The sequence below is a fragment of the Lemur catta genome, chromosome 6 (genome assembly GCF_020740605.2).
Source record: "Lemur catta isolate mLemCat1 chromosome 6, mLemCat1.pri, whole genome shotgun sequence".
NCBI classification, from domain to species: domain Eukaryota; kingdom Metazoa; phylum Chordata; class Mammalia; order Primates; family Lemuridae; genus Lemur; species Lemur catta.
This window is the reverse complement of record NC_059133.1, coordinates 4,269,571-4,292,016: the sequence shown is the minus strand read 5'-3', so window position 1 is coordinate 4,292,016 and position 22,446 is coordinate 4,269,571. Positions and strand designations below refer to the sequence as shown.

At 55.7% G+C, this 22,446-nt stretch overlaps 1 protein-coding gene across 1 annotated transcript in view; it reads right to left on the bottom strand.

Annotated features, from left to right (window-relative positions):
• Positions 1-19,380, bottom strand: part of PHF21B (PHD finger protein 21B) — an 86,710-nt gene extending 67,330 nt beyond the window's left edge. The window contains exons 1-3 of the mRNA XM_045555126.1: positions 19,327-19,380; positions 18,835-18,938; positions 18,356-18,578 (exon numbers count right to left, since the gene is read on the bottom strand). Of these exons, the coding sequence (XP_045411082.1) occupies positions 18,356-18,578; positions 18,835-18,938; positions 19,327-19,380 (381 nt within the window). The remainder of the gene's footprint in view (positions 1-18,355; positions 18,579-18,834; positions 18,939-19,326) is intronic.
• Positions 19,381-22,446: the final 3,066 nt, after the last annotated feature.

Genomic DNA, 22,446 nt, shown 5'->3' with positions numbered 1-22,446 from the left:
GCTTATTTTGGAAGCAGGGCCTAGGGACAACATCGTTGCAGAATACCAAGAACTAATCATGTATCTAATCTCATGACCCGACCAAGGAAAAACTTCACTGTGGAAAACGTAACTGCATTTAACTCCATGTGAAAAAAAAGTCTACTCAAGTCTTCAAAATGATCACAACCAACTGTAAATTTCTGTCTGATATTTGCAATGTCATTTTTTCCTCTGCTAGAACCCAAGAACCAAAGGTTTAAGAAATATTAATGCCAGGGGAGAAAATGTTTAGTTGAGAAAGGCCTGTAGATTGCCACTTTCCCCTACAAACTGGGAAAGGACTGCTGTTGAAGTCTGGCAATGCCGTATGTCTTGGTCATTTGGGGCTCCTGTAACAAAATACCTTAGACCAAGTAACTTATAAACAAGAGAAAGTTATTGCTCATAGTCTGGAGGCAGGGAAGTCCACGGTCAAGGTGCCGGCCAACTCAGGGCCTGGTGGGGGTGCTCTCTGCTTTAAAGATGGCACCTTGTTGCTGTGTCCTCACGTGACAGATGGGGCAGACTCCCTCAAGCCTCTCTTATAAGGGCACAAATCCCATTCATGAGGGTGGAACCCTCGTGTCCTATCACCTCCCAAATACCATCACCTTGGGGTTAGGTTTCAACATACGAATTTGGGGGACACGAGCATTCAGACCCTGGCAGCATACCTGCCCCGGCCTACAGCATGTCAACAGGTCACAGGAACACAGTCTGAAAGGCCACAGTAAAGCAGCACGTGAGCAGGAGACTTCATGGAACCTGGACAAGCCACCACAACCGGGCTACATTTTGAATGTCCGCGTGTTTTCTGCTGGTGCAAATCTCCAGCGGGAGAATCCTCAGTGCACGTCATGCCCCTTTGTCACGTGCACCCTGATGGAGCCCACAGCTCCCTGGACGCTGCCGCTGGGTCCACTTCCACCCATGCCACAGCCCCGGGACAGAGACCTGCTGGGGGCCGGGAAGCCACCCTGGAGGCACTCAAATTCCCCAGCAGACAGTGATGTCAAAACTACAGCTCCCTCAGTCAAGGGACGCAGGTCTGACGGAAGGTGGCCACCCGAGAGGACAACGCAGGTAACCCAGCTTCTCCTCTGCACTGGGTGTGTCCAGGAGGAAAAGCACAAGCCCCGTCTAGCAACTCTGCTTCTAAGTACGCACCCGAAGGAACTGAGAGCAGGGACTGGAGCAGACTGTTTGCACACCTGTGCTCACAGCAGCATCGCTCGCAGCAGCTGAAAGGTGGAAACACCCAAAACGTCCACTGACAGATGAGCCGAAACCCACGGAGTGGCACATCCGTACGCTGGGCCGTCAGAGTACAAAGGAAGGAGACTCCGACACCTGCTACAGCACGGATGAACCCGGAGGACATCACGCTCAGTGAAATGAAACAGTCACAAAAAGACAAATGCTGTGTGACTCCACTTGCAAGAGGTACCTGCAGAAGTCAGATGCACGGAGGTGAGATGATGGTTGCCGGGGCCCGGGAGGAGGAAATTGAGCTATTATGGGTGCAGAGTCCAGTTTGGGAAGACAAAGTCCTGGAGGTGGGGTGGTGGTGGCGGCACGGCCATGTGAATGTGCTTCATGCTGCTGAACCGCACACCGAAAAACGGTTAAGATGATACATTTTACGTTATGTATGTTTTACCACAATACGAAATTCTGACCAATGTTAGTTAATGGAGTGAGGAAGTATCCACAAGGGATAAAAACGCAAAAATCTACCCGCTGCACGTCCAAGGTGAGCTCTGAACCAGCCCGGGAGGACAGGAGCAACCAGCAAAGGTGGGACCTGGCGTGTCTGTGCCTCGCTCCCCACATCTGGGCCTGGGCGGGGGGATCAAAGCCCCGCCTGCCCACCTCCCAGGGCTGTCCCCAGGGTCCCATCCATGAAGGGCGGGGACAGGCTCCACAAACTGTCCCCATAAATGCAACCTGGGCTTCATTCTGGGTTAGGGCACCCTGCAGCCATTCACATTCATAATGTTGGCATTCATGCACCCAGAGGGTCAAGTTCAAATGAGGAAACCCTCCTTGGGAAGGCAAAAAAGCCTGATGTGCACATTGCTAAGAATTCCCTAATGGGTAAAGGACAAGGCGGTTTGGCCACTCCATGGCGTGGCACAGAATCCTCCATGGCACAGGCGCATACGGAGAGGATGGGATTCCGGCGTCTGTTATGCCCACTGCATGCAACAGTTCCTTGTCCAGTGACGAGGGACGACTCCTGCAGAGGACCCTGCTGGGTCCCCTCCCCTCAGGGCAGGAGGCGAGGTTCCAGGAGAGACATGAGAGGCTGAGAATGGGGTGGGCCTGGCTTCCCTACGTGGAGAGATGGCTGCCATCCCCCTGAGGGGCCAGGACACCGCCAGAGAGGACCTGGAATGGGGGACTGTGCCCCTACGAAGGGCTCTCCGGCTGCCACTTGCTGTCCCCACCTCTGTTCTGTGTCCTGTCGGGCCCCCTCCTCTCCCTGCTGGTCTGTCCAGGCCCATGAGCAGGAGAACTTGCTGGGGACACGGGACAGCCGCTGCCCTCATGGGCTTTCCCAGGCTGGCTGAGGGGTCAGCTGGGCCTGGAGGGGGAAGGGGCTACCCAGAACTCTCACTTTCTTTGGTATCCTCCAAAAATCCCTCAGTAAATGAGTCAACTGCATAACCTAAGAAACAGTTACTAAAGTAAAGCTGTTGGCCAAATCACAGGATGGACTTCTGGGGGCATCAGAGGAGCCCAGACTCCAGGTGGGAGGGGCGTCCACTTGGCCGGGCTAAAAGCCCAGAGAAAAACACCCCTTCTGGGGACCAACACAAGTGCCAGGGAGCTCGTGACCTCAGGGCAGACTGTTCTCAGACCTTCACTCGTGGGAGTTCTTTACCAGAACTGCAGGCTGAGCGTCCAGGTCTGTGCTGACCCCTCTCCACGCCTGAGGCTGCAGAAAGCATCACCAACGCCCTCCCAGAGGCGAAGTCAAGAGTCTGAACAGAGACCCCGTGAAGCCACACTGCGGGAAGGACGCTGCTGCCCGGGGACGCCGGGACACACAAAACTCTCAGGAAGGCGCCACAAGGATGGGGGTGGTGACGGTCGCACAGTCGCGTGAATGTACTTGACGACACTGAGCTGGATACAAGAAATGGTTACAAATGGTAAATTCTATGTTATGTGACTTTACCACAAACTATTTTTTTAAAAGAGAAGAACTGAGCCCCCGTTTCTACTCGGTGCCTACTGAGGAGATTCCGTGACCGCCGTGTGCCAAGGGCGCAAACTCCGAGGCCAGCTCGCACACAGGCCCCGGGACTCGGGGGTCCTCTGAGCCAAGGACCCGCCCCTGATGGCACCCGCGGCCCCTGAGCATGGGCCCTGGAGCAAACGCGGTCACGTGCAACCAGGGATGCTCGCGGGGGCCCCTGGCTGGCACCCTCCCCGGGGCAGGAGCAGACTGGGGGGGTCTCGTGCGTTCTCTTCCCTCCCTCACCGCGGACAGGGGCAGCCTCGAGACATGTCCTGGGATGTCCAAGGCTGCCCGGATCAAAGTAAAGCCAAGGCCTCACTCGGCAAACTCCTTGAGTCTCCCCCAAAGAGCACACACGGCACATACTGAAATGAGGCTGCCGGAGCTGGGATGAGCTCCTCGCCAGGACAGAGCTTGGTCTGAGCCCCGGCCTGGGCGAATGCCAGAGCGGGCCACTAGGAGGGGTCGCAGGGGCTGCCTGAGCCCCCAGCCAGCGTCCCAGGAACAGGAAGGTCACTCCCAGAAGCTCTCCTACCAGGCCTGCCTTCCAAGCCCTGCTCCACGGCAGGGTGACACTGAGCGTGGCACCCATCTCACCTCAGAACACAGCTCGGGGACAGGAACCGTGGTGAGGTACAGTTTCCACGTGAGGAACTGAACCTCCAAGTGTGTGCGAGTGAGAGGCAGAGCCAGCAGGGTCCCCACCGGCTGGGTGTGCCCAGCTCTGGCCACCACTGTCCAAGGAGGAGCTCCAGGCCCCACCATCCTGTCAACAGGGATGACAGCTCCGTTCCGAGGGTACCCAGCACACAGCAGGTGCAAAATAAGTGATAATGTCGTGAGGGCTGGAAGAGGAGGAACAGAGCGGAGACCTGACTCTGACCCCTTATTGGAAGTTCAGGCCGCAGGGGCCTGGCCACACTCATCTGTCACAGGGAGATGCTGGCTCCATCCCCTCACCGCGAGGCCTCTACAGCAGCCCACGGGGGATGTGGCACTTTGGGAGACTTAAACAGTCCCCAGCCTGCTGGTCAACCCAAGAACAGGCCACAGCCGAGGGACGATGACTGCAAAGCCCCCTGTGCACAGCAACGTGCAGTATAGGCAGGGCTCTCCACGACAGCCACTCTACAGAGGAGAAAATCGAGGCACGTGGAGATGAGCAAAGCCATAAGCCCCCTAGGAGGGGTCCCTAGGAGGGGAGCCTTTGCTCCAGCCCAGGGATTCCTTGCCTGCCTGCAGGCCAAGCAGCAACAAGGGAGCTGTGAGCGCAACCCGCAGCTGCACAGCCCCACTCGCATGCGCTGTGCTTCTAGAGCATCCTTTCCTCACTGCTGAATGAGAGCAAGCCGGGGCGACAGTCCTGGCTGGTTTTCAGAACTGCACACACAAATCAATGGCAAACTCTCCACCTCTGAAGAGCCACAAACCCTGATAAATGGTGCAGCCCAGATTTTCTCAGATTGGTCCTGATTCCAAACGTTCAGACCACCTGCCTGGCAACAGGTTCGGGAAGGCTGGCTATGCCGCCCACGACATGCACCGTTTCAGCGATTCTGCTGTAAGCAAAGTGCTGCGAACACACCACTTACTGCGCCTACGGTGCCCGATGCCAGGTGCGCCCAGGGCATCCTCCAGCTCCACTCTGAGGGGGCCAGGACTGGCTTCACCTGGAAGCTGTGCTGGGTTGAGGTGTCACCCCAAATCCATATCCATCTGGAGCCACGGAATGTGGCTTTATTTAAAAATAGGGCCTTTGCAGATAGACTGAGGTCATTCGGGATTAGGACAAGCCCTATGTTCCATGACTGTGTCCTCATATGACGAGAAAAAACAGACATAAAGAGAAGACATCATGTGAGGACGGAGGCAGAGGCCGGAGCGATGTGTCTGCAAGCCAAGGAATGGCAGGAGCCGCCAAAGCTGGATCCTCCCTAGAGCCTCCGGAGGGAGTGTGACACCTTAACTTCAGACTGCCGGCCTCCAAAACTGTGAGACAGTAAGTTCAGCTGTTTTAAGTCACCCAGTTTGTGGTTGTCTGCACCAGCAGCCGCAGGACGCTCGCAGGGCAGAGAACAAACTGAGGGCCCAGAGAAGGAAGGGAACTGGCCGTGATCCCCGGGTCTCAGCGGCTGAGCCCCGCTGGACGGTCAGCCCAGCCCAGCTCCTCGGGCTCCCGCTCTTCTCTCCGCACGGCTGCCCCCACCCTGGGTCCACCTCCCCCACGACTGGCCTCTCTTCAACAGGGCCCCTTCCTCACGTCCTCACGGAAAGGCAGCCGATTACAACGAAAGACTTGCCAATGTCCCCACTTTCACTATCATCAGAAGGAAGAAGTCCAGAGAAAAATACCCAAACCCAGGAGCGCCGGGGCGAGAACCAGCAGGTGCACGGGCAGCCCGCGGCCTGCAGTGGCAGCATCTGAACTCCGGCCCAGGCCCCAGCGCCCACCGCCCACCCCTCAGGCCTGGGCCACACACCCTCCGTGCCGCCTCCTGCCCGCCAGCCAGGTCCCCGGCTCTGGGAGCTGTTTGCCTGTTTCATCAACCGAACAAAGCAGAAGAGATGCAAACACAGCCCTGGGAGGGAGGTGGGCACATTCCTCCCGCCAGCCACGAGTGGGGGGCACTGCTGCGCGGCGAGTCCAGCTGCACCGGGATGTAATAAAATGCGTTGCTAAGATACAAGTACCAAAGAAGTTCATTAAAGGACGCTCTAACCCAAGCTGCCAGACTCTTCCCCTTCAAAGGCTGCTTATTTGGTTCCGTCCCATGTTCATAATTAGATCTGCGATATGAGAGGCCGCGCCCCCCATTCATGGCCACTCAGCAGAACATGTTAATAAAATAACTCCAACGAGACGCTGACTTAGGCCGGAGCATGCGGGGGGCTGTGGGACTATCCCACTTAAAGGAATATGTCTGAGCTCCGCTCGCTTATCTAAATGAGAGATAAACACACCTGGAGAGTTCCAGCAGCTCTCCGGTCGTGCAGCCGACCGTCTTCCTCTCACAGGAGTTCAGGTCTCACTGCAGGAGCACAGAACCGCTAACCCTTGCAGCCTTAGACTGTTCTAGAACCTAGAGTCTTACAGTCTTTGACTCTTGGGGTTCACTGTGACAGCCTCTTAGCGTCTTAGGATCTCAAGGTTGTGGGATCTCAGCGTGTCAGTGTCTGACGCACTCGGTCACTGCGTTCAGCGCTCTGTATGCAGGAGCCATGCAAGATGCTGAACGAGGACACGGAAGTGAGCACAGAAGGAAATTGCTAGATCACAGCACCTGGCTCCTTCCTCTTCATCATCCAGGCCCAGCTGAAGTGGGCAGTCACCCTGACCTCGCGGGCAGGGTCTGGCGTCCTCCCTTGGGCTTGCCCCCAGACAGCGTCATCACACGGGGCTTAATCCAGCTGCCTGCTGGTTCTCTCCGTTGGCCCAGCCTCAGCAGGAGCCCTCGCCGGCCCCAGGGCATTGGAGTCTGCGATCCCTGCTGGAGCCAGGAACTCACTGTAATCAGGCACAGTCCTTGGTGAGCCTTAAGATTTCTGCACCACAGAATCTCCGCACCAGGGAGAACCAGCCTGATCTCCCACCAACTGCCTGTGGGTGCTTCTCCGTCCCTGACGGAGTGGTGGTCTGGCGGGTGAAGGCTTCACCCGGCCCTAGCCCCAGCCAGCTCTCACCGCCAGGGAATCCCGCCACACATGGAGCTGAAATCAGCCTTCCCCTACCTTCTAGCACGGAGTCAACGTTCTGCCCACGAAGAGCTGCCCTCGCAGAGGCACTCAGTAACTGCACTTAGCTCCATTAACACTGCCAATCTAATGGCGGGGGTCAGTCACATCAGAGAGGCCCCTCCACCATCCCATCAACTCTGCTCTCCTCTGTACCGCTCTATTTAGGACTGCCACCTGCCCTATGCACACACGAGCTCACACGTGCACACGCACACTCACACCGTTCCCTGCTCTGTGTTCCGCCAGAGCCCCACCATCTTCCTGCTCCACATTTCCTGTCTTACGTTCCTCTCCAATCACCCATCTCCCCTCTGAGGCTGTGAGCACCGCAGGGGCCTCTTCTACCCACTGCTGTGTCCCCCGCACGGTGCTGGCTCAGAGCGGGCCCCAGCAGGCATGTGCCGAGCGTCACCCACGATCCTGGTATGGCACCCTCACCACGTAGCAACCTCCTCTGGACACACCCTAGCTGTCAAGGCCAGGGACACACCCACAGCAAGCACTGCCACCCTCTGTCCCCTCCAGTCCCTTACGCTGAACACCCTGGGCCACCAAGCAACAGCTCCTGCTTTGAGACAGCGGCCACAGATGGCTCCTGGCAACTTCCCCAAGATGTGCCACGTCTGCCATTTCCCAGTGCCAGTGGCTGTGACGACCTCCAGGGCTCTGACCTCAGTCCACAGTGGCACGAGGAGCTATTCTGTCAGCTCTCCTTCCAAGCCAGGACAAGCTCTTGGAGGGAGCTTTCTGCAGAGGCAGCTGTAAGGAGGGCTCAGCCATGTGGGCAAAGAGAGCTCTGCATTCAGTGGGGCTGTCAAACTGCAGTTTAAGAAATAATTCTGGCATTTATCTGTGGAGCGTTTATTACCACCGAGACGCATTAATCACAGACAAGAGTCGACATCACTGATTGTAGGAAATGCTACCTGTCACTTTGTGAGCTGCGTCTCACGTTAAATTCTGGATCACAGTCTCTAATATGTATATATTTTTAATTACATTTCCAAGTTCATTTACATGCGCAGATTGGCTTTCTGCCTCAATGACATCAAAGAGGAACACTTCTCCCTCTCTTTTTCTTTCTCTCTCCCTCCCCTGCATTCCTGTCCTTTTCTCTTCCCTGGGGCGAAAAGCCTCTCCCCAAATTGGCTACAGCTTCTCCCAGGGGCAGCCCGCAGGCTGTCCCCACAGGGAGGGCCCAACAGACCCTGGCGCCACAGCTTCTGGTTACTCTGCTGCCTCCATCAAGGGGTCAAAAAAGTCGCTATTCCCCCCACAATGCCCGGCCCCCACAAATCACCATCTCTCAGCTCCTTTTGTATTTTAGGGGGTGACTCTCTCCTCACAAGCCCACAACTGGCCTCTGCCCCCAAGCGTAGACTCTGAAAACAGAAGCACGTGCTGGGGCTGGGTGGCCATGGGCAGGTACTCCCGGCTGGTTTGGTGCACGGAAGGTAAGGAAACCCACCTTCACCTGAAATCTACAGCCAACCTGACTCAACAAGTCTCATAAAATGGACAGTTTAGCACTGTGCCCTGCTACAGTTCTCCGTCTCTTACTTGTGCAAACCCGAAGTCAACTGCTCGGAGAGTCTAACAACTGTTCTGAAAACCACTGGGGTGTCGTCCAGATCCACTCTTGGTGGCCCTGTTGTCCCAACACAAGGTCACCCTGTGCAGGACCCAGCAACTCTCACACCCAGGCTGCCCTCCAGGCAAGCAGCTTCTGAAAGAAAACCCCAGTGAAGTGAATCTAGTTGTAGAAACACACACAACAGGCTTCCTGCACAGCCAGCGTGGCAGTCGGAAGACCTGGAGTCTCCAGGGCTCTGTCTGGTTTCTGAGTGCAAGCTCCATCCCCCACACCCCACTGGGCCTCAGTTTCCCACGAGTGGATGAGGGGCTTGGCCCTCACATCTTGTGCTTCTAGCCATAAGCCAGTGGGCCAAGTCTGGGGGTGTACACCCTCAATCCCCACAGCACCCAAAGTCCAGGGCCGAATCCCAGCTCTGGACACACCGGTCTACGGAGACCAAAAGCAACTCAGAGGTTCCCGTCCTGACAGAAAGCACAGATGCCTCCCTGCTATTCCACAGCACTTGTGTCTCTGGGACCCCACCAGCGTTCTCTTTCCTGAATTCTCCCTCTACTCGCCCTCCCGCTGCAGCGGGGCATCCCGCCCGGCATGTGGGGTGCACACTGCACCTCTCTGCCCTCAGGACGCCCCTGCCTGAGAAGCAGCACCTGCCCCTGTGAGACCAGGCCCCCGCCAGGCCCGCCCTCCTGTCCTCCAGCCGGGGGCTCAACTCAACCCTGGGCAGAGAAGTGAGAATCCCCCGCTGGACGCGCTCTTTTCTGCTGCATTTTAAGAAGACGGGTACAAGTGCCCAGCCAACAATAAATAAATATGTAAAGTGCGACCCATCTGCGACAGCAAGGGACGCTGCCTTCGGCAGTCAGGGGTTGTAGCCGGAACGAAGCTGCATCAGCAATTTCTCCCAAAGGCTGGAAATCGCTGCTACTGAACAGTAAGTGACTGCCAAAAAAAAAAATCTTAAGGAAGCCTATTTGTGCCTTCAGAAAACAGAGGCCATTTCAAAATGAGAAAACATCTCCACCTTAAAGCATAAAATAATGACATCAATAATAATAATAATAAAAGCCTGGCAGCTGCCAGACAGCGAGGGGCTCAGGGTGGAGGTGGCAGAGCCAGGGGTCTTCCCTCAAGCCCAGGCAGGAGGATGCACTTCCGGGTCAGCCCACCCCCCCCAGGTGCTGCCGAGGTGCCACACGCAGAGCCCCCCACGCCCCCAACCCGGTGCCAGGCCCCCGGCAGGCAGGCTCCCGGGACATGCAGAGACCGGGCCTGGGTCCAGACACCTGGAAAGTTCTTGGACTTTCTACTTTAGAGTGAAAGTCACACTCATTACCAACACAATGGTTTCAAATTTGCCGGGGATGGTCTCACCCTAACTCCATTTATTTGTACCTGCACATATTCCCTGGAATAACAGTCACACCTAACTTTTCATAATTCTGGCAGAAAATGTTGTCATTTCTCCCCACGCACCGCGAGTAGAGGGGTTCAGACCATGAAGCTGGGAGCCCAGTGGTCTGGACCGCAGCTTCTCCACTCACCAGCTCTGTGACCGCAACAAGCCACTCAACATCTCTGGGCTTCAGTCTCCTGCACAAAACAGAAACGAGCAGCTCCCCTCAGAGGGCTGAGTGAGGAGCGAATGAGCCAGTCAGCAGCCAACAGGCACGCGTGGCCCCTGGCCGTGCATCACGAGACAATGTTGAAGTCCCACTCGACGGGGACTCACGATGCTCCCAGAGCTTCACGCACCATCTCAGTTAATCCTCCCACGGTGCTTTAGTGCTGTTTCTTGGGCACTTACCAAGAGCCAGGCACCCCGCTGTCTGACTCGCAACGCACTGTTACCTGCATTTACAAACCCAGAACCGGATCCTCCAACGCGCGAGGCCGGCCCCTAACGAAACAGCCATGGATGGAGCCGGGCTTGGACTCCAGCCTGCCCGGTGCTAAAGCCTGTGCTGTAAACCTCTTTGTTACACGCCTCTCACAGACACAAGTCGTTAACAGAAGCCTTCTGAACGGCCCCCTGGAGGAAATCTGGGGCCAGGGCCTTAGGGCTGGGCCCCCAGACACCCCCAAGGGGTCTCCTAACCACCCTCTCAGGGGACCAGAGATCCCAAGGGTCTACCCACGTCAAGACCCTCGACCACTGGAGAAGGAACGTCGTGTCCAGGACCAGTGGCGGCTTCTGTGGACGGAGCAGGCGGCGGCCTCGTTTGTCATCGACTCACACAAGGCACCGAGCCCGTGACGCCCGTGACGCCCATGACGCCCATGACGCCGGTCCTGAAGAGACAAAGGCATTGGAGGACACTTGCTAAATCGCAGGGCTGATCACCAGAGCCAGCAGCTCTAATGAGGCAGCACGGAACTCCCAAAGTTATTATCAGAGTGATCTCATTGAAAAAATTCAAAGTTAATGGAAATCAATTGTACAGTTCCGAGATTCTAAAGTATCAAAGTGAACTCTTCCGATGGGCTGAAGGCGACAGCACAATCACCGTCAACATTTATGGGGGGACAAGCAACATGACACCCTGACTTAGAAGAGCTCACCCCCAATGGGGACAAGCAACAAGGCAAGGGTGCCAAGGACAGAGCTCTGCGGGGTTTCCTGCGGTTGGGAAGTGGCGACACACATCCTCTTCATGCCAACCCTCACCTCACAGCAACAGCGCTCACGAGCACGGCTCACCCCGCAGCTTAGATGCTGCCTGGCGTTCGTTATCTGATTTCAACTCAGGGCCCGGCTGAGGTGGGTCTTACAATCATCCCCACTTCACAGATGGACACAGAGCTCAGAGGCAGCAAGACCTGCCCAGGGCCACTCAGCCGGCACGCAGGGAGCTGGGACGGGAACCCTGGGGTACTGACTTTGGGGCCTCTGCCCCTCCAGCAACATCACATTATACCCTACAAGGTGGGCGACCAACTGCAGATGAGGCCGGGGGCTGACCCAGAGGGCACCCCAGGCTAAGGGACAGGATCAGCAGTCCCAAGCTGTCTGATCTTGGGAAGCTGCCTTTCTCCAATCTGTACAGCAGAGAAGACTCACCCGCCCAGCCTGACCCAAGTCATGGGATTATTCTATCAAATAAAAAGACGTCCACCAAGGAGGTGATGGGGGAACTCACTGAAGAGAGAGTGCTGCAGACAGCCAAGGCAGTGTGTGTGTGCAGTTTGCCTCCATGCTTCTCTACTGGCACAAATGTCACCTCCTTGGAGCTGTCCCCACACCCCTCATCAGAGCACATGGTCCCATCTGCTGCTGGGGTGAGCCTGGTAGCCAGACATCTCATGCAAATACCTCCCTGGGCCACGACAGATAGGTAACAGTGGATATACCTGCCCCTCAACTACATATGTTTGTGAGCTGAGACCAAGTGGAAGCGTTCTGAAAGTGTAAAGCTTTATAAAATGAGACGTCATTGTTACTAACATCACATCACCCCCCCCCCCCCACTGCCCCATATCCTCAATATCTGGCAGGAATTTCTTAAATGTTTGTGGAATTAACCTGACTTGCTCCCAAGAGATGTCCCCAATACCATGCCAAGTATGGAAGGCAGGTCTGGGAATAGCATGTTTGGTGCACCTACTTGTGTAAGAAAAAGGTGTTTATCCAAAACACATCTGCCCAACAGTCCTTGGAACCATCACTGCTCTCGTCCCCAGGATGAAGTGGGGAACCGAGAACTGGAACTTAAGTTTTACAATATTTGAATCTGTACTGTGATTTTCCCAACAAGCATGTGCTGCTTTTATAATAAAGCTTTTTAAAAGTAGAATTCTTCTTTATCTTCTAAATATTACATAAATAATAGAATGTTGAGCAGCACCTTCCTTAGTAAATTTTGCTTCAGCAGGAGAATGGTGATTCTCTTCCTGACTTCAAAAACAAATCCTTCTTCTCGTTTTAGTAACAGATTATTAACTGATTTTGTATAAATTACATAGGCTCCACATATATTATGCTATAGGCATATGTCAACATAAATATATTCACTATTTATCATTATATACTTACATACGGTCAACAAAATAAAATCAATAAAAACTAGAATGCAACTGGTAAATATATGTAACTATAAATGCATGTTTATGTACGTAAGCACACAAGCCAACTGAGCAAAGTTACCCACTGAGTCACCTTCGGGAGGTTTCCAGAGGTGTCCCCACTAATTTCTTGGCTCTAAGGAGCTCTGGGGAAGGCAGGAGGAGGGTCAACTGGAGCCCCCACCCTCAAAGCCTGATTCCATCCTGATCACCCAGGGCTCTGGGTCCAGCAGCCTCCCAGCCTCCTGTCCCCCATGACAATCCTGCACAGGTGACAAACATCTGAGCAGCTGGGGAAGCCTGGGCCTCCTTCACTCTCCTGCCTTCTCATCCATACTGGGACCACTGCACACACCTTCCTGCCTTGTGCACTCAAAGCCCTCGGCCTCGGCAAGAGCCCCCCATCCCAGCGCATGACACCTCCCTCGCTCCAGCCCCAGCTCACCTTGTGCCATCTCTCTGCCCCTCTCTCCACATCCCTACCTCCCATCTGCAGGCCACTTTCCTCCTGCAGCTTGGCCACCAGCCTCTCCTGTCCACCCCAGGAGGCCCTGAGGACATGTCTCCCAGACAACCTCCTCCAGGAAGCCACCCTCAGTCTCTAGGCCAGCAGTGATGCTGGTGTTCCCACAGTTTGATTTTGCATAGCCCTTTTCCAGAAGTTCCTTGGAACAGTTCTCCATACCTCACTCTCTGTCATGCTTGCAAGGGCAGAGAGCTGATCTGAGTCATCTCTGGGTCCACTCACTTCAAACACCCGGTTTTAAAAACCTACTATTCCCTTCATGCCTGCCACAGCCCAGGGACTCAACTAGGACCACTAATAAGTCATTGCTAATACTCACGCCATCCCTGCTCTGAGACTACGGGGAGAGGAGGCCAGCAGGCACCCTCCGGGAGCTTACAGTCTAACACAGGAAGCAGAATGAACTAACTGCGGACACAGAGAGACCAAGACAGACGATGCCAGGCATTTCCCAGGGGCAGGGAAGCGTTCAAGGTCTCCACACCTGCCAGGTGCAGAAGCAAGGTGGAGCCCCCAGGCTGGGACCGGGAAGGTGGGCAGGTGCACCGTGATCGTGTTCAGATTTTAAGACACTTGCTCTGGTGAAGAGCATACGAGAAGGGGCAACGGTGGATGCAGTATTCGTAAGAGCCAAACGGTGGGAACAACTAATCATCCACCAATGCATGGATGGTCAGAAAAAACACGGTCTGTCCACACAACAGGACTTTATTCCAACACAAAGACAGACGAAGTACTGACACAAGCTACAACTTGAATGAACCTTGAAATATGACGTTAAGTAAAAGAAGCCAGTCACAAAAGGATATATAGTATAGTATGATTCCATTCATATGAAAGCCCAGAATAGGCAACTCTACAGAGACAGGGAGTGGTGGCTGCTTAGGGCTGGGGGGGAGGGGGGTCAGGGAGGGAGCGATAGCCAAAGGGTTTCTTTTCGAGGTGATGAAGATGTTCTAAAACGGATGGTGGTGATGGTTGCACCGAACAGTGAATATATGAAAAATCACTGAATGGTGCACCTTAAATGGGTGAATTATATCTCAATAAAGCTGTCTAAAAAAAAGTGGATGCAGTGAAGAGGCTGCAGCAATTTTCCAGGTGGGAGAGGATGGTGGGCAGGCCCCAGAGACGGAAGGACAGAGGAGCTTCCGGAGCACTGCTGGGAAGGAGAGCCGGCTATGTGGGCCAGTCAAGGCCACAGGTAGCAGGAGGTGAAGCCAGGGCTGGGCTCTGCCATCTCAATCCTATGCTTTTCCCATGTATATGAAGTGTGGAGCTACTGGAGTCGGCATTAATTTTCTCTTTAATGTGTAGTGAAATTGTTTCAAGAACAAGAACCAGCACTCAAAGTCAGAAAGATTAAAATTCATTCTCCTGGAGGCTTAGGAGGAGAGCTTGGAAAACAGAATGTCCTTTTACTAAAGGACTGCAAACAGCTAGGGGGGCTGGAATAAATCCACTCTACGGCTTCATTCAGGGGATACTTCTAAGGCAGAATCCCTCTGGTGTTCAACGCAGCTAGTGAATCATGGCAAAGACATGATTCAGCGACCGAGTGAGTGCCACATACATAATACCTTTCAAGAAGACATATTTTTATTGCCGTGCTTTAGGACAGCCCCTTGGAATCCAGAGTCCATCAAATCGATGGGTCAGGCAGTGCACAGGGCCTCAAGTTCACCTCCAGGGTCTCTCCCGTGAGGCCATACCAGCATGGGCTGCATTCGACCAGAAGTCTCTTCTAACTCTATGGTAAAGCTGAACTTGCATGAACTTCAGGTCTGGAGATGCCAGCTCACACGTGGCATCTAAATGTTGTGCTGAGAACTCCAAAGGGCGGGGAACCTCCGGAATTTATGCTGGGTCTGTTATTTACACGGAAGTGCTTGTTGCTTGACAATTTAGATAAAAATGTTACTGCCTCTCTACATGTGCTGCAAATTCATGGTATAAAACCAGTGGAGCAGCTAATGGAGTCTTCACACATCATATCTCGTTAAAGAAGAGGGTCTGTCCTCCATGGGAATCATAACCGATGGAGGTGCAGCCACACCTGGGAGGCAGCTTGGCCTGTCTGGGCTGAGCCACAACTCAGCTCTGAACAACTCCCCCACGCCTCTTTTTATATATATATATATATTTTTTTTTTTTTTTTTTTTTAAGGAAAAAATACGAACTCCATTTTCAAATAGGAAGAGCCTATATGAGCTCATTTCCTGTTTATCCCCTAATCCCCAGTGGTGGGGAAAAACTGGACAGTTACACAGAAAATCTATATCTACTCCTCACCAATAAGCTATCTACTTCTATGAGTCCTTTAAACACCTTTAAACACTTGTGCATGTTTCTAAAAATAACTGAAAAAATTCCAGAGCCAAGGGCATGAATGGGAAATTGATGGTTGGTGCCGAAAGACATGACTCTGCTGCTGGCATACTTCTAACAGACCTGGATAAGGGAGCTACTGTTCATTTTACTATCTAGTTTGCCATCCACATGTGCACTTTTAATTGAAACATAACCTTTATATCCAATATTCTGACGCACGCACACACACAAAAATCTCTGGAGGTGGAGATGGTATGAACTTTTCCCTAAGCAATTCTATAAAGGAATTCTACCTTTAATTGAATGTTGAGTTAATAAACAAACTCTGACAAACTGGCCTTTTCATCCCCACTCCCACATTTCAGCTCCTCCTGGGCAGGTTCTGGGGTGGCCAAGCAGAGTCTCTCCAAAACCCCGAGTCACCTCCAAGGGCCTGTTCATTCACCTCTCCCCAGCCAAGTTGCCAATCACCACCTAACTCTCCTAAGGAGAGAGAGGGAGTAAATGTTAAGTCTACCCAACTCATTTCATAGGTGACTACTGAAAGATTTCAACGCGGAGCCCGGGAGAGACCAGGCAGCTTTATTAGCATGCTGAACCACGACTCAGCCCCCTCCCCTTCCTCTTTTATGAGCCCTTGTTATATAAAATGCCACAAAGGGAAATGGAAAAACAACACACTTGCAGTTACAAACACAAGTTCTAATGGCCAGGCCAAATCCTGGCCGCTTAACAGATGTTTTTAGTCATTTAAAAAAAGAAACATGTTTAAAAGGCCAAAGAACAAAAGTTTCTGTTGTTTTCTTTCTTTTCAAACACACACTCACACACACAAAAAGATGGAGGTCCATTCGCAAGCATCCTTCCCGGAGTTCAGATTTAAAGGCAAAGGCAGCCTGGAGCAGGAGAGCTCCTTCCCCAAGCTGGGTAGCAACCTTCAAACGCGATTTTCAAATGTTTCTTTCAGCCTTATCTAAATTCCAGCATGACAGATAATAAATAGCTACTCATTTACTATCATCATAAAAATTTAAACAGCCTTGAAACAGTTGCTACAATACAGAAGAAATGATCAAACCTAAGCTTGGAAGAGCCACTCCAAATAGTAAAACTACTGCCACGCAGAAGCACACATAAAGAGACATTGTTGCAATAAAAGCTGCTAGGTTATTGGATTTTTTTTTTCCTTTCTCTCTCTTTTAAATCTTCTACTCCGAGCATAAGAGTCAACAACTTGCCGTTTTACCCAGTGGAAAAAAGGACTTAATAACCCTCAGCTATCACACTGTACCAGATCTGGTGGTGGATTTTTTTTAAAAAGAAAGTATCCGATTTGATTCTACACAGTGATTAAACAGCTTTGTGCTCCGCGGAGAGGGTCTTCCAACCCCTCCCCCTCCAAAAATGGCATCAAAGCAATCAAAATGGTAATGCGGGCCGGGTCCCCTCCCCCCGCGAACTCGGCTCCCGGGCCTCGCGCCCCCTCGGGCGGGAATGGAAGCTTCCACTCGCGGACGGGGGCGCGCAGCGGGCGGGGGCGCGGCTCCGCCAGGAAGGGGCTGCTGCCTCGGTCCCGGCCTCCGTCCAGCCGGGCGGCCCCCGCGCGCCCCTCCCCGGCGCGGGCCGGCCGGAACTGCCATCTTCCTTCCAGCAGCGCAGGCCCCTCCTCTCCCGCAGCCCCCTCCCACCACTTTTTAACTTTAAAGACTCGAAATTAACACCCGGTTCCGAATCCTCCCTCTCCCGGGTCGCCGGCACCGGGTCCACGTCTCTCCCCCACGCCGAAAATTCCTCGGGGGAGCAGGCGTCGGATCCGGCGGCCCGGAGGGGGGGGGAGGGGAGGGCCGAGCGGGAGGGGCGGCGGGCGGGAGCTGTCCAAGTTTGGAGCCGACGGCGGCGGCCGGCATTCCGAAGGAAGCGCGATCGATGGCCGGGGGCGCAGGGCGGGAGAGGGGAGGGGAGGAGGGAGGGGCGCCACCGCCCCCGCCCCCGCCCACCTCGGAGCCCCGAGAGCGCCATTGGCTGCGCCGCTCAAAGTTCTCGGCTGGGGCGGCGCGGGGAGGGGGGGGCGGCGGCGGAGGGGGAGGGGCGGGGGAGGGGCGCGCGCAGGGGGCGGGGGCGCGCGGCCGGCCGGGCTCCGGCGGCGGCATCTGTTCGTGGTGCTGAAATCTCGAGCGCTGAGCTCAGCGCAACTAAGTCACAATGGACAACTTTTCCTCTCCCGAGGGAGCCGGGAGGGGTGGGCGGCCGCGCCCCCCCCACAGCGGACGGCTTCCCCTGTGTCCCCATCTACACCCAACGCCCGGAGCCCAAAGTTGGGGCAGAAGCGGGGGGTCCCGGGGGCGCCTTCCTTTTGTTCCCGGGAGCTGGCGTCAGGTTCCAAGAATAAAAAGTGAAGCTGGGGACGTGGAGGGGGGCGAACGAGTCTTTAAACCAGGTTTGCAATGGAACCCAGAAATCGCTTCTAAGTAGTTCGGTGTCCAGACCCAAATCACCGCCCCCTCCACCCCTACTGCCACCCCAGCGCGGGGGTGGGGGGCACCAGGCGCGAGAAATCCCCACGTTCCCAAATCGTGTCCACCACCTCAAAATGGACGCCGGCTGCTCGCCGCTGGAGGGGCGCTGCGCCCAGCGCCCGGCCGCCCGCTCGCCCCCGCCCCAGAACCGGCCCTTTCTTTCCAGGAGAGGGGAGGGTGGGCAACTTTGAGAACTGGAGACAGACCCCTCGGGAGTCCCGGCGCGTGGCGCCCAGGCTGGCACTTTTTAGGGTGCCGCCGAAGTGCGAGCGACCGCGCCCCGCCCCCACTCCCAATGGGGGTCCCGGCTCCCCAGCGCTTACTTGTTTGTCGCTGAGCGCTGCGATCCGCGGCTGCCTCTCGTGGAGCTGCTTCTTGAGGTCGCCGTTCTGCGGAAACACGGGGAGCGGGCTCAGGCCGGCCGGCCGAGGGTCAGGTGCGCCCGAGCCCCGCGGGCCGCAGCTCCCCGCCCGGCGCCCCGCGGGCCAGGCCGGCCGCAGCGCGCCCCAAGTTTCCCGGGCGGCGTCCCGCACGCGCGGCGGCCGGCTGTGCCGCGCGGGGCCGCTTACCTGTGGCTGCCGCCTCATCGGGGCAGCTCGCGGGGCGGGGCGGGGGCCGCGGCCACCCGGCGGCGCGCCCCGACCGCGCAAGTTTGCAGGCCGGGGTGCGTGTGCCAGGGAGTGTGAGTGTGAGTGTGTGCCGGGGGAGGGGGGAGGAACAAAGAGCCAAGTAAATACGGCGAGTCCGTGTCGAGCAAAGCTCATAAATATTCAAGTCGCGTCCTAATCTCCCCAACACACACACGCGCACGCCGAACACCGCTCGGGCTCCGGCCGCCACGCCGCGGCTCGCTCGAGCAACAATCGCCAAAACTACTTTTGCAAACAGCGCAGGTTCGCACCCGGCCTGGGGCCGGAGGGGGAGGCTGGAAGGGGGTCTGTTCACACTCCCCCTCCCCGGGGCAAGCTCACGAAGGGACCCCTCCGGCATACCCAGTTACGCAGACCCTGCGTTTATTAAGAGAAGATGCCAGGCTCCTGTCCCACGCGCCCTTGGCCCCCCAAACTGTGCGGGATTGAGCGGGAGGGGGCGCAGGGGGAGGACAGAGGGAGGGTCCGTGCAAATGCATTTTCCACCGCCCCTCGCCCCGGACAGGCTCAAGCAGGGGGCCTCTTCCCGGCACCCTAGCCAGGAAGACCCTGACACTAGCAGGAGAGGACATCGGGCTCTGGTCCCACGAATCCCCACACCCCCACACACACACCCCACCCCGGCCCCGGCCCCGGCCCCCTACCTGGTGGCGCGCGAGTTCCACGGCGAGCGCCTCGGGCCGGCTCTGCAGCTCCATCCCGGCAACTTGGGCAGCACTTTGCGCTCACTTTGGCCCCGGCTCCCGGGAAGTTGTGCGGCTCGGCGGGGGCCCGACCGGGCGGGGGCGGGCCGGACCTCCGGGGAGGGGGGACACGAGCCCCCTCCCCCACGGCCGAAAGGGCAGGGGGCTGGCGAAGGGGAAGAAAGGCGGCCGAGTGCCGCGGCGCCGAGCCCGCGGCCGCCCCAACTCCTCAGGCTGCCCGGCAAGTTGCGCCGGGTCCCCGGGCTGCCGGCGCGGCCCGGCGCATGGCCCGCCCCCGGCGCCGGGAGCCCAGCGCAGCCCTGTGCGCGCCCGCCCCGCCGCTCGCGCGAGTCGCCCGCCGGCAGGGACTATATTTTCTCCGGCGCGCGCGCCTGGATCTCGCTGGGCCTCGGCAAAGTTGTGCCTCGGCACGATGCTAATTCGGCAGTGCCCGGATGGAGCGGGCCGGGGCGGCGGGGGGCGGGGCCGGGGCTCGCCGCCCGCCCCGCCCCGACCGCGCCTGCGCACTGCCGCCCCGCCGCGGCCGGGCGCCCCGGGCGGAGAACAAAAGTGGCGGCGGAGCTGGACGCAGAGTCGCCCGCGCATGGCTTGGGCCGGCCGCTCCCGGGACCGCCGGAGTCGGCGCCTGGCGTGGGTCGCGCGTCCTCCTCCTCCTCTCCGCGCCCTCGGCCGAACCCCGGGAGGGCGGGCGCCCCCGCCTCCTCTGGGCACCCAGTCTAACGCCGGGGTTAACGAGACTTTCCAACGGGAGGATACATGTCTTTTTTCCCATTTCTTCTCTGCCTGGCTCTCGCTGCTCCCGCTTCCCTGTCTCGCTCTTCCCACCCTCCGCCTCCCTTTCCTGTTTTATTTAAATTGTCTTTCGTCCCCTCCTGCCTGCACACTAGCGCTGCGACTTGGGAGGTTAAATTAGTCGCGTCGCCAGATTCCCCCGCCGCCTGATGGCCACCGTGTTGTTTAAACAGTAAGGAAATTGATCTCTTGGCTATTCCTTTGGTGATATTTTTTTTTACACTCACAATTAAACTCTCAACAGATGTCACCGAACTTTTTAAGATTGTTGTTAAAAATCGTAAACATGCCCGGTCAATGTGACATAAGACAATTATAACTGCAGCTGTGGAGATCGCATTTCAAAACTCCCAGCCCCACAGCCAGGAGGTTAATGTCTCCGAGTCAATATTACCGTCGTGGAGTTACTATCTTCATCAATTAATGTCAGAACGCTCCGTGCCCTGTTGGGAGCGTACTGGCATGTCTGAAAGGTGCTGGGGAGAAAGGGTGCGATCATATTTCAAAGTAAATGTTTAAACTGATAAGTCGTTACAACTTCACATTCCTCCCTCCTCTGCACAGAAAGGACCGAGACATAGACAATCAACAGATGCTCCTGTGAACATATGCCAGCAGGTCACACATGTCTTCTATTGTCAGAAGTTATTGGAATTCCTTTTTTTCCAGGCAAGGACCCCCCCCCATGTTGTTCTGGCCTCTATTAGGGCATTTTCCAGAAATGACTTATGTGCTTGGCTGTTGGGCCCCCAAACACAGAGCACCCCTGGTTCCTTAACTTAGCACCTAGCCTTCAGAAGTACTGAGTAAGCCATCACTGGCACCACCAGTTAACTCATGGGGTTTGTTATCTGATGCAAAACTAGCGCTTCTCGTGATCCATTTGGTCTAGCAGGAAGCAGGGAGAAGCAGTGTTCATCAAATGCAAAACAAAGAGGCTGACTCGGGGTGCCCTGGGAGTACCGGCTCTTCCCATTCCTGGGGTTAGCCCAAGTCAGGGTGGGGTCCTCCCCAACCTAATGCTTTTGCTGGGCTGGGCACCAGCCTCGTAAAGTGGACTGCCCTGGGGACCGGTGTTTGGAGAACCAGAGAAAACATGTGGGCAGGAATAGGATTCCTACTGTAATCTCTGTAAATGTCACTGGCTTTTTGGTAAAAATTCAGAATAATTTCATCAGCCATGTATGGTAATTAAATCAACAGAGAGGATATTCAGGTCATCCATGACCCACACAGACGCAGGCAGACGCTGGCCAGAGAGGATAGGGTGGAGGCTTCAAGGCGTTGTTTGCAAGTTTCCACTAGCTAATTTGGGTACGTGGAGGAAAACCAAATCGGAAGTTCTGGTAAGCCAACTTAGGAAAAGGCCTGTGCTGCTGTGCAGATGTGCATGTCCCTGAATTTGTCCTGCATGCCGGGCCTCCCTCCCTTTGCCCGTGCTGTGCGCTCCACCTGGAATGCCCTTTCTCTCATAACCCACCTTTTAAAAATCCTCTTCATCCTCCAAAATTCACTTCAAATGCCTTTGCTGGGAAATTCCCCCTCATTTGTATGCATGAATTCTTTTTCCCTCCCTCTGGGGGCCCACCTTGCAGAGCTGACTTAGCGTAGGGGCCTCTGTCCCATAATAACAGCAGTTTTCTTCCCCAGTGGGGCCCAAGCCAGCCCTAGTCTGGCCTACGGCAGAGCACGGAATTACTGTGTTCAAGGAAAGCCAGAGTGCTGGAGCTGACCAAATGCTTAAAGGATGAATGGGTGAGTGAGACGGTGAATGAATGAACCAATGAACGCTGAGGAATGTGTTCCGTTTTAGGGAAGGTGGGCTGTTGGGAATGACTACAGAAATGAGCAGTCTCTACAGTTAATTCCAGTGTCCACGTTTCTCCTCACCTGCACTGTGGTCAAGCGGATGGGTGGGGGTGGGGGGCTGGATCAGAGCTTGAAGATCTGGGTTTACGACTGGAGTCCGCCCTTAACAGCCTCGTGACTTTGGGCAGGTTATTCAACATCTCCTAGCCTCCGTTTCTTCAAATGTAAGGTGGGGATGTAGCGAACCAGCTACAGTAACCCCTAGACTCACTCAGCTCCTCCTGCCCCTGGGCCTTGGCCACTTGCCAAGGCGAGCTTCAGTTGCCGTCTACTTCTTGGCCTGCCTGAAGGTGAGGGCTGGCCTTGCAGCAGGGCTGCCATAGGGGAGCCACATGGGCTCCAGCACCCAAGTCCACTCCTGTGGACCCATAGAGGGGTCAGCTGCTCCCTCCTCTTCTG